Source organism: Maniola jurtina, chromosome 13 (assembly GCF_905333055.1).
Source record: "Maniola jurtina chromosome 13, ilManJurt1.1, whole genome shotgun sequence".
NCBI classification, from domain to species: Eukaryota; Metazoa; Arthropoda; class Insecta; order Lepidoptera; family Nymphalidae; genus Maniola; species Maniola jurtina.
In genome coordinates, this window is record NC_060041.1 from 14,158,306 (window position 1) to 14,171,044 (window position 12,739).

At 38.8% G+C, this 12,739-nt stretch overlaps 2 protein-coding genes across 2 annotated transcripts in view; both read left to right on the top strand.

Annotated features, from left to right (window-relative positions):
• Positions 1–10,428, top strand: part of LOC123871227 — a 45,792-nt gene extending 35,364 nt beyond the window's left edge. Inside the window, exons 6-12 of the mRNA XM_045914903.1 lie at positions 26–165; positions 730–826; positions 1,540–1,925; positions 2,386–2,535; positions 3,383–3,551; positions 4,099–4,374; positions 10,112–10,428. Of these exons, the coding sequence (XP_045770859.1) occupies positions 26–165; positions 730–826; positions 1,540–1,925; positions 2,386–2,535; positions 3,383–3,551; positions 4,099–4,374; positions 10,112–10,420 (1,527 nt within the window). The 3' untranslated portion in view covers positions 10,421–10,428. The remainder of the gene's footprint in view (positions 1–25; positions 166–729; positions 827–1,539; positions 1,926–2,385; positions 2,536–3,382; positions 3,552–4,098; positions 4,375–10,111) is intronic.
• The window catches only part of LOC123871244 (uncharacterized protein C1orf198 homolog), a 504,106-nt gene that overhangs the window by 419,874 nt on the left and 71,493 nt on the right, over positions 1–12,739 (top strand). The window lies entirely within an intron of this gene.

Genomic DNA, 12,739 nt, shown 5'->3' on the forward strand with positions numbered 1-12,739 from the left:
TAAAGAATAGATGTATTGTTCCCAGGTCCAAGTACCACCACATATAGAAAACCTCATCTTCCCGGAGACCATAAGCTCTGGCAGCGTGGGCGAGTGGGCGACAGAGAAGACTGCTCAGTGCTACTCTCTCGTTCTAACCGATGAGAAAGGGGAGCGGGCTTATGGGTGAGCTTGTATACATTGTAGGCACTAGGCATCATCTGACACTGACCTCTACTAGTGTATAAGTACGCTGGACTTGCGATTGCCGACCTGTTATTGAAGGAACTTGATTTTAGCCATTTTACCACTGATAGCAGCTATGAGCGTCATGTGAGCGTAGTCGGAACGAAATGTTAGTGATGATTGATGAGACGTCTGTCAACATGAAGACCATTTGTATTTCGATTCTCGGTTTGGCACAAAAAATAACATTTCCAGCGTGTATAAATATATCCATTCAGTACTTGTAAAATTCGAATTGAATAAAAATGTTTTGAATTATGAATTTGAATCCAGTGTTATAAAAGGACTAACAGGCCCGTTGTGGGTGGTATTTTTGAAAATCGGTGCGGGATTGGAATTTCCGAAACATTATTTCTAATTATAACAATATCCAACCAAAAGCCCAAGAAAATTTTCATGAATATAATTAAAGAAAAATGATGGACTTTCATACGAACAATTATCTCTTATTTAAGTACCAGAATTCCAATTTTGTGTGGTATTTAAAATGGAAGAACGTTACAGATACTGTCGGCGCGTGCTGCCCGAGGGCGCTACGACCTGCCTTCCTCTGTGTTACTGCCTCATCGGCAAATACAGGGCGCCTGGCTTCTATTACAAGGTGCGTGTATTACACCATTGACCTACTATTAAAAAAAGCGGTCAAGTGCAAGTCGGACTCGCACGCGAAGGGTTCCGTACCATTGTACAAGATATACCTTATGTAGAACCTAATGTACCTTTATGGTAGAACTCTGCAAGTTAATAACCGTCTGCGCCATCTACGAGTAGGTATATGTGATTAAATGAATTAAATTTTTCGTAAACACATTTTATTTTATTTTTAACCCCCGACCTAAAAAGTGGGGTGTTATAAGTTTGACGTGTGTATCTGTGTATCTGTCTGTGATATCGTAGCTCCTAAACTAATGAACCGATTTCAATTTAGTTTTTTTATGCTTGAAAGGTGGCTTGATCGAGAGTGTTCTTAGCTGTAATCGAAGAAGATCGGTTCAGCCGTTTGAAAGTTATCAGCTCTTTTCTAGTTACTGTAACCTTCACTTGTCGGGGGTGTTATAAATTTTTAATTTACACTTGTGTATGATAGGTATAACGACAAATTAACGGTTTTCGGAATATTCTCTTTACTTGTGCTATAAGATCTACCTACCTGCCAAATTTTATGATTCTAGGCCCCTTAAAAATATAAATCTAGGTTTATTTGACAGAAACATGTACCACACGTAGATATTAACATAATTATTAAATGTACTCAATATGTTTCGTCAATTAACATACAATCAATGTTTATTCATAAAAATGTATTTATTCCAGATTCTACAAGAAATAGAATCGCATCACGGCAACTCGGAAGTGGAAATTAATCAAATACTGCATCAGTTATTCGAGACCGATTTCCCGAGTCCGGGCGAGCAAATATCGATTATTTACTCGAGCAACAATCTATCGAGACAGCCCAATCGGAACTCGGTTAGTTTGGGCGACATTCACAAGTGCAAGACAATGCCCGATCCAAGGAGAAACGAGAGTACTATGAACGTTTCCGTCACTAAAGAGAGTTTGAAGGAGAGTTCGGAGGGAGTGGAGAAAACGGAGAGTGAGATGTTTCTGGAAACGGAGAGTCATGCGTTGCCGGATTATTACGACTTGGAGAATAATAACCGGCCGAAACGGGTGTTGCTGAGTTTGGAAGGACCTAGGTTAGATTCAATGGAGTTATACTCGTATCCCTTCCTTTTGGTTAACGTTACTACCGTCCGTATTTAAAATGACCGCCAAACAGAACAGCTTTATCGAGGTATTTTAAAGTACAGAGTACCAAATTACGGATTATACGCATAACTACTAACATGACTCATTTATTAGGCAATTTTTTTACATTTTGATGTGCAGTTTTGCAAGTTAATGACAACAGCGCCATCTTTATGTAATTTAGTAATTTTTTTTTTTGTGAACACATTTTAATTTTTTTTTTAATGATGTTAGAACAAATTCACGGTTTTCGGTTTTTTTCCTCTACTGGACCTTACCTGCCAAATTTAGTGCGAGTCCGACTAGCACTTGTCTGCTTTTTTCCTTTGAGGTACAGAACCATGAAAACGATAGACTGTTTTTAGGGTTCCGTCCTAATGTTCCGTACCCCAATGTTTTTGGTTCCAGAACGCGTGTGATAAGGCGCCCCCTGGACCCCCGGGCGGATGAGGACAATATGTCGGTTCTGCTGGACTCGTTCGGTGCGGGGCTCGTCATCAAAGTGTTCGGCTCGCTTTTGCTCGAGCGCAAGGTCATCGTTATGGGCGACCAGCTTAGGTTAGTGGTATTCTGATTAAGACAAGTGTAAATTAAAAATTTATAACCCCCGACATTAGTGAAGGTTACAACCAGAAAAGAGCTGATAACTTTCAAACCGCTGAACCGATTTTCTTGGATTATGTCTAAGAACACTCTCGATCAAGCCACCTTTCAAACAAAAAAAAACTAAATTAAAATCGATTCATTAGTTTAGGAGCTACGACGCCACAGACAGCTACACACGTCGAACTTATAGCACCCCTCTTTTTGGGTTGGGGGTTAAAAATATAGGTACTCGTCTATTTTCAGTTAACTTTTTTGCAAAAATGCATATGGCTGTCATTTCTGAGATATAGAGCCCCGTTCACGGCAGCGACAACTCGTTGATGGGTAGAGCTTAAAATAGTGCCGATTCCAGTGAAGGATATAACGTTATCTGTGCGTGTCACCCTTTCCCTCTAACCGCACCTCACCCCGAGAGAGGCCGGGTGGATGAATTTTGCTAGTTAGAATTCGTCAAGGGCAGAATGTTCTGGTTTTATTTGAAAGAATGTTAGGGGTTGTACGGCAAAACACATTGATGTGTGATGTCTCCTTATAATTTTCGTGCCTTGCCGAAAACTCTTCGCAATTTTCCCATGTGTGAAGACTGTCAATTCGCACTTGGCCATCGTATGGCCAAACCATTCTCATTCTGAGTAGAGACTCGTGCTCAGTAGTGCGATAGCGATGGCGGTGGGATGATGATGATGATGACGACGATATTTTTTTGATTTTCATAGTTCTACAAGTGGATTCCACACTCTCACTAGCTTAAGCTCTTCTTTAAGTTCTTGTAGTTCTAATTTAATATTTTCGTCAACAGTGTAATCTCATCATGTATGGAGGCTCTACAAAGCGCGCTATACCCGTTCGTCTGGCAACAGCCTCTGATCTCAGCAATTCCCTCGCAAATACAACGAGACGTGCTCACGGCTCCCTTGCCGATCCTCGCTGGGATGCTGGCTCATCATCATCCATCACAGTTTGAGGAGGTGGGTACCAATTTATATCCCCCTTTAAAAAGAGCGCAATACATATTCTTAGCTTATTTATTATCAACACACAGAACTTCAATATCAGGTAGCACACATTGCAAAAACTACAGAAGTTTGACCCTATATGCGTACGTCCACGCTTTACTACTTAAGTTCCTATCTATTTATCGTAAATAATACAAATGAATCTAGGAAATCATGATGATAAATGGTAATCCATTATCTGACACAATAATTGTCGGTAAGCCAATTTTAGGAAGAGAGGCAATCCAAAGCAGGAGACCTTTAAAGACTATGGTTGTGACAATTTGAAAATGTGGGCTAGAAGTATACTCTTGTATATCAACAGAATCCCGCAGCAATTAAAGCTTACCGTACGATACCATGTTTTTCAGGATTGGAGATCTATTGAATCTTAAAAAATTCACCTTACTGCGTTTACACTGACATCTAAAACATGTATTCTACATGTTATCATTGTTGTCATTGTTTGTTTACACCAAAAACAAACATTATATTCAAAAATTGTTTTATTATTTCACAGGGCATGTTAATAGACCTGGCCCACCCGTCCAAGGTCCTATTCTACCAGGGCGACGAATCGACAATCGTGCCCACAGCCAGCTACAAAACGTTAAAAACCTCCTTACAAATGGAGTCAAAGACTAAAGACAAGCTAGAAGACACGAAGACGCGCAACGTGATGATATCGGAGGCGTTTTTGAGATTCTTCGTCGATATTTTGGGGGACTTTTGGAGGTTTTTCTCTGAAAAGGAAATGAAGGATGGAGATTTGGGAAGGAATGGTGTTGTTTTTGATGTGAGTATTTATTATTCACTAGCCTTTTTATCCATTGTCCAATCTATGTTTTTATAATTGTTATGATAGTGTTTTTAAACTGCACTTCATGGAAATTTCTTAATTAAATACAAAATAATTAAATAAAATGAATTCTAAATAAAAAAAAAAAAAACATGATCCAATCGCTGATCCACGATTGAACACGAATCTCTTCTCAATATGAGATGGGTTTAGGTCCACCACGCTGACCAAGTGTGGATTGGCAGATTTCACACACTTTTGAGAAGAATTTTTACTAACAGCTTTTTATACGCGTTGATTTGTGTATTATTGAAAATCCATTAGAAACCCACTGTTCTTCTGATATAAAAAGTACAATCCTTTCACGGGGATGTAAGCTATCTAAGTATCAAATTTCGTAAAAATCGGTTAAGCGAATGGGCCGTGAAAGTTTAACACTGAAAAATATACGTTCGCGTTTATACTATTAGTATGTAGAGGCACTAGTAAATAGGCATTTTCGAGCTACTCCGTGAGCCGTAGCGAGTTTGGTTAGTTGCATCTAGCCCGTTGTATCATGTTGACGTTTACAAATTGTAACTTAAAATTGTGAATTATAATATATATTTTTTTAGTGTTCATTTCTTTTGTTTTTATTACTACCCTGGTAGAGAACACGGCGCTACTATATATCCAGCAACATCAGTCGTACATTAAATATATATACATCAAATATCTGTACGTAAAACACCTGTACATTGGTGACTCGGACTTTGAACTACCAGGGTAGCGCGTGTTAATTTTCTTAATTAAAATAAAGTAAAGTAACGTAAGCTAGGGCAACTCAAATTAACACGTAGGAAGTGAAAAACTAAAAAACTTTAAAAATGGCGCAACCTACGACAGTAGTGAAGGATGAAGACACGTATCTAGCGTCGATATCTCTCACGTCGAAGATCCCGGAGTTTTGGACCGACCAACCTAGGGTCTGGTTTATCCAGCTGGAAGCAATACTGGCACCACAAAAACAAGGAGACGCATCCAGGTATAATATAGTGGTATCCAAGCTGGGTAAGGATGTCATACAACAAGTGACGGACATCCTCATCAATCCTCCGGAAGAGCGTAAGTACGAGGTACTTAAAGAAAGGTTGCTGAACATGTATGAAGAGTCGGAGAACCGCCAGATACAGAAGCTCATCGGGGAAATGGAACTGGGTGATCAGAAACCCAGCCACCTCCTCCGAAAGATGCAGGATCTGGCCAGGGGTAAAATTAATAATGAGACCCTAAGTGTTTTATGGCAGAATCTGCTACCAGCAGCAGCACGAGGCGTTCTGGCTGCAACAGAAGCTAAAGATCTAGACAGACTAGCCGTGATTGCTGACAAAGTAATGGAAACTCTGAAGTCCCAACCAGTAGCAGAAGTGGCAGCAAAGGAGACGGTACCCGGAAATTCGTCGATGGCAGCTGAAATAGCCAGGATCCATGCGAGGTTGGACCAGCTGGACAGGTCCAGAGACAGTTGGCGAGGCAGGCGAGGTCGCGGAAGGTTCCGTGGTCGTTCGCGTTCCCGAGGACGAGAGGACAGCAGGTCCAGACGTACCCCGGATAGCCCGGACTGGCTCTGCGTGCATCATTTTAAATATAGGCAGAGAGCTAATCGCTGCGAACAGCCGTGCACCTGGAATAAGCAGGAAAACTAGTGAAGATGCAGGTGGAACCGGTGGGTACCTGCATCGAATTTGGGAACCACCGTTTATGTATTACGGATAAAGACAATGGCATACGTTATTTAATAGACACAGGTGCGAACATTTCAGTGTTGCCCAAAAGTTATAAATCAGTGTGTGATAGTGCAATGAATAATAAATACAAACTTTATGCCGCGAATGGTAGTGAAATACAAACTTTCGGAACAAAGACTCTAGTGTTAAATTTAAGATTGCGTCGTGCGTTTAAGTGGACTTTTGTAATAGCCGACGTTAAACAACCCATTTTAGGAGCGGATTTTTTAGCTAAGTATAATTTGTTAGTAGACTTAAGAAACAGACGATTGTTAGATCAGGAGACTAACATGTATGTAATTTCCACTATAGTAAACTCGGAGTATTCATCTATTTTTACTATAGCCGAGTCGCATCCATGTTATTCTCTCCTAAGTAGGTTCCCAGAATTGACAATGCCAGCGACGTTCAGAGAACCACCACGTCACAGCGTAAGACACCACATCGAGACTTCAGGACCTCCGGTGCATGCGCGCCCAAGGCCGCTGCCGCCGGACCGATTTAAAAAGGTAAGAGAAGAATTTCGCCTTATGCAGGAAATGGGTATTTGCCGCCCGTCAAAGAGTGCGTGGGCGAGTCCTCTACACGTTGTACCTAAAAAAGATGGTAATATAAGGCCGTGTGGAGACTATAGAGCGCTGAATGCAATTACGAAGCCTGATAGATACCCAATTCCTCACATAAAGGATTTTACGTTTATTTTAGCCGATAAGAAAGTATTTAGCAGGATTGATATTAACCGAGCGTATCATTTTATTCCGATAGCAGAGGATGACGTGGAGAAAACAGCAATAATTACACCTTTTGGTTTATTTGAATGGCCATGTATGTCTTTCGGTTTAAGAAACGCAGCACAGACGTTTCAACGTTTCATGAATAATTATGTTTTACAGGATTTAGAGGCAAATTTTCAGCAAAATAACCCGGATTGCGCGAATTATAAAACTGAATTTGTTTTTTCATACTTAGATGATTTAATAATAGCTAGCGAAAATAGTTCGCTCCACGAAAAACATTTAGAGGCCGTTTTTGAAAGACTACAACAAGTTGGGTTTACTATTAATTTAGCAAAGTGTGCGTTTTCACAGGATAAAGTTGAGTTTCTGGGTCATGAGGTCTCAGCCAGTGGCTTAAGACCGTTGCCAAGCAAGGTCCAAGCAATTGTAGACTTTCCCAGACCGAAAACGGTAGAGGAACTTCGTAGATTTCTAGGCATGGTAAATTTCTATAGAAGTCATTTGCGTCAGGCAGCCGAATATCAAGCTGAATTAAATAAGTATCTTCATGGAGCAAAGAAACGTGACAAAAGTAGTATAGTGTGGACAGAAAGTGCTGTTCAAGCTTTCGAACAATGCAAGTTGAATTTACAGGACGCTGCTTTGTTAGCGTATCCGATAACAGGTCAAGTGCTTGCTATAATGGCAGACGCGTCAAATAGTTGTGTTGGAGGCACATTGCAACAAAGAGTAAATAACGAATGGGTTCCGTTAGGTTATTTTTCGAAAAAATTGACTGACACGCAACAAAAGTACAGTACCTACGACAGGGAGTTACTTTCGCTTTATTTGTCAGTGCAATATTTTAGGAACATGTTCGAAGGTAGAAATCTCGTTTTGTATACAGATCATAAGCCGTTAACGTTTGCGTTTAAAAAGCTAAGTAGTAGTAAAGAAACGCCGCGAAGGACCCGTCAGTTATTATTTATTAGTGAGTTCACGACGGATATACGCTATACAAAAGGCGAAGAGAACGCGCCCGCGGACGCGTTATCGCGCGTTGAAACAATTTCGTGCCCGTCTGTACTTGACTTCACAGAAGTGGCTATTGCGCAAGCGAACGACAAAGAGCTCACAGAATTGTTAGGAACAAAAAACGGTAACACGAGACTAATAAAAATTGACTTGCCGAGTGTAAATAAGCCCATTGTTTGTAACTTGCGAGGCGATAAGGCTAGGCCTTACTTACCAAAACAGTTTAGGCGTATCGCATACGAAACAATACATAACCTAAGCCATCCAGGCATTAGAACAACAAGGAAAATGGTAACTAATAATTATTTTTGGCCTGGGATGAATAAAGATATAGGTATTTGGGCTAGGTCGTGCATAGAGTGTCAAAAAGCAAAGGTTCACAGACACACTATGTCACCTTTAGGGCAATTTGCAAAAGTAGATAGAATGTGTCATTTACACATTGACATTACAGGTCCATTCACTATTTCAGAGGAAGGCTACAGGTATTGTCTTACAATGATAGATAGAGAAACGGGTTGGCCGGAAGCATTTCCAATTAAAGATATTTGTGCGAAGACAGTAGCCAAACTCGTGTATGAAGGATGGATTACTAGACATGGGTGTTTTATTAATTTGAGCTCAGATCAAGGAAAGCAATTTGAAAGCAGTCTCTTTAGACAGTTAATGAAATATTTAGGGGTTCATAAGTTTAGGACGACACCGTACCATCCACAAAGTAATGGCATGATCGAACGATGGCATCGTAGTTTTAAGGCCGCCTTAATGGCGAGATTAAAGGACAATAGATCGTGGGTTGAAGAAATGCACACCATTATGATGGGACTGCGTGCAGCACCACGCAGTGACACAGGGGTAAGTGCCGCGGAATTAACCTTCGGGCGAACTCTGAGGCTCCCTGGAGAATTTTTCGAACCATCGGATAGTAAGATAACGGACGGTGAGGAGTACCTAAAGCAGTTGAAACAGGTAATTAGTAATTTAAGACCGAAACCCGAGACACAGAGAGACTCTCGAACTATTTTTGTGCACCCTGCTTTAAAAGACTGTAAAAAAGTTTTTGTTAGAAACGATGTAATGCGTAAGTGTCTACAACCACCGTATGACGGTCCCTATGACGTCATAAAGCGGTTGGAAAAAGCATACTTAGTACAGTTACCAAATAGACAAGCACTTATTTCAATTGACAGGTTAAAACCGGCTTTTGTCCTGGATATCAAAAATCCACGACAGACGCCGGATGAAACGACATGTAAGAAAAAATGTAGATTTAGTGACGATGATGTTTTGCCGACTCATACAATCCGTACTACTCGGAGTGGGAGAGTCAGCAAAACGCCCGTTAGGTATCAGTAGAATAATTCGAGTAGCAACTAGCAATTAAGCAAATGAGTATTACGAAATAAGTATTGTAAAATGGCCCGATCCGCATATATTATTTTTTATTAGAAAACATAACTAAACCTTATTATTGGGAGTGTTAGAGTGGTTGACGATTGTTATAGTTTATTGGATAGTGTGTAAATGTAAAATGTAATGTAACCAACATTCGAAGTGTTGAGTGCAACGTAGGCTGGATGGCGCGGGCATAGCAACAATTGTAAGTGGACTTGCCACAGCGACCCCGTCGCCACCCGCTCAAGTTCTAGTGACCTCATCTCAAGTATAATGTGTTAAGAGATGTACCATGCATCGAATCAAAGGAACACTTTAACTGGGTGACGTGTTTAAATTATGATTTGTTGGGTAAGCGGATCGGAAACATTGTTAGGGTTGTCGAAAAATAAAGAACGAATATTGTGAAATAAAATTAAGGTTGCGGAAATTTGTATTTGTTTAATTTTTATTAAGATAAAAATTTGGGGTGGTGTGATGTAGAGGCACTAGTAAATAGGCATTTTCGAGCTACGCCGTGAGCCGTAGCGAGTTTGGTTAGTTGCATCTAGCCCGTTGTATCATGTTGACGTTTACAAATTGTAACTTAAAATTGTGAATTATAATATATATTTTTTTAGTGTTCATTTCTTTTGTTTTTATTACTACCCTGGTAGAGAACACGGCGCTATATATACATCAAATATCTATTACAAATAAACCTGTACATAGTACACATGAAATGTTTCATGAAGGAATGTTATTTTGATGGGTCCTCATTTTATGTCGCAACCGATATGAAGTAATTCGAGGATAGCTAAACCGTGAACTCCGTCTTTACAGAAAGAGGCCTTCATCAAGAACGCATCATCCAAACAGGTGCAATACTTCCTGGAGTGGTTCACAGAAACGGCCATGTTCAACCATTTCATACAAAACATGGCGCTATGCTACCGCGACCTACCGCTACCCAGCGATTACATCAATACCGATCTAGTCGATACCCCGCTACCCAACTACTACGAATTGTTCCACGAAAGAGTAAAAAGTAGGACGAAGTCCGAAAAGAGTAACAGTAAAATCGATTATAAGAACGCTGTCAATAAAAAGGTTAGGTTGCTGAAAAGTAAATTACGCGATCTGGTTACTTAATCAAATGTTACTATAAATATTTAGGTATTTTAATTAAAAGTAAAATCTTTCTACAAGCATGAGGCTAGCTTGTGACGTCATAAGCAAGATACGGCTGCATCGATAGTATCGAAGAAATTTTGGTGGGGTTAGCACTCCCGAACCGAAAAACTATAATGTAGGTATACATACACACAACAATTTACACACATAATTGTTGTCTCGATCAACAGTTAATTTAACGCTGCTTGATCACCTATATTATTTCAAAAAAAAAAAATTGAAAGATTTCTTAGGTTTTTATTTTTTACATTCCGCCATTTTTCAACTTTATTACTTAAATTGTTTTAAAATGTAAACTTGTACAAATGTAAACAATTTTATTTACGTCTTATATTTTTTAATCTCAGCACTAGGATTGTGTGATGATGCGTAGAGCGATAATATATGTACGAAAACCACCAATAAGATTTCTTTATTCTTAGGCTAGCTTTTGCCCGCGACTTTATCCGCGTGGATTACACAAATTCCAAACCCCTGTTTTATCCCCTTGGGGGTTGAATTTTCAAAAATCCTCATAATAGATAGCGGACATAAGCAAATTCATGTATAAAGTTGAAAAGATGTCAAAATTGACTACAAAAATTACTCATTTCGCATTCATACAATCTATGGTCCGTCTTACAGTTAGGGTAAGTGTGAACGAGGCTTAATAGTCTAGAAATGTTAAACGGTGCCTTAAAATCATGCCTATTAAATATAGTTATTTAGTGTCAACAAAATAATGTTATAGTCTTTCAAATTCCTGCTCGAAAACTTTCTGTAATACCCTTAGTAAAAGTTTGTACATCTCGAAAAGTGATGTATATGTAATATGACGGTCATGTCAAAAGAATCTCACCTTTAAAATAAGGACTAAAATCGTTCTTTTGACGTGATATTTGACTCGTAAAGTTAAAATGGCGCATGAGAAGTCATTTTTCATGCATATTACGTTTTACTCTTGATACGCTTACTACAAATGATAGTTTTCAATAACGAAATTAGATATCGAGTTTTTGGAGCCTGCGCCTCCAGCCAAAGCTTTGCTGAATAAAAACGCACAAAATGTACAACGGTAAAACAAGTTCTATGTTTGTCTTCATAATATCAAAATTAACGAAATTCATCTAAGGTTTCGAGCTGTCAAAACTCATACTAGGGCTACAAGGAAGTTGACAGACTGTAACAAAATCTACTGTGCCTTTTTAAAGTTTAATTTTAACTGTTACAATTTTACATTTATTTAGAACTCCATAACCTAGTGTATTTAATAGACTTGTAAGAGAAAACGCATAAAGAAACATTGTTTATAAGGGTAGAAACATACTTATAACATGCGGATGACCCAAATGTCGAGAGGCTTTTGATGGAGTGTTATTATTAGTCTGTTTCTGCAGTAAGACTGAAACCTAAAGTCTTAAGAGGGCTCTCTCCGTCACTCGTTTCATACAATCGTAGTTCCAATTTCATTTGAATATTAAGCAACCAAAGTCCATGAAATTTTGCAGACATATTCTAGAAACTAATATCTATGTCTGTGGTTTTCTAGATTTCTGTTAAAATATTCGGTTTCAAAGTTACGCGGTCTTTAAAATTTACATACAAATCTTTGAGCCCCTGTAATTTTAAAACTACATATTTTTAGAAAAATCTAAAACACCACAGACATAGATATTAGTTTCTAGAATATGTCTGCAAAATTTCATGGACTTTGGTTGCTTAATATTCAAATGAAATTGGAACTACGATTGTATGAAACGAGTGGAAACGAGTGACGGAGAGAGCCCTGTTAAGCTTCAGTTATTTGATAGAAAAGTCGTAAATCTGTCTCGTCATAACCGTATCTGAGCAAAGTAAAGTACAGTGCTTGGTTGCTCTTTTCATAAATTCAATTTACAATCATTACAACTAGATATAATAACTGTCGTGTCGAAATATAAAATGCAATAAAAAATTGCAATAATACATATCATTGTCTTGGATCTGTTCGGTTTTATAATTTTTGTTAAATCATCTGAATGAACAGAGGTACTGATTCTGAGCACAACTGAATATTAGTAGTAGTTTTTTAGTAGTATTTGCATCTTCTTCATACTAATGTTATATGAAAAGGACAGACATAGTTTGACAGTTTTAAAAATTTAGAGCTGTCAAACCTCGTGATTTTAGCTGGCACTCGCGAGACTATTGTTTAAATTTGTAGCGTGCACTAAAATTTAGTGTCTATAAATTTAAAATCAAAGTCAAAGTCAAAATCATTTATATAAGTATGTACAATTGTACTCCTTTTGATGGTCG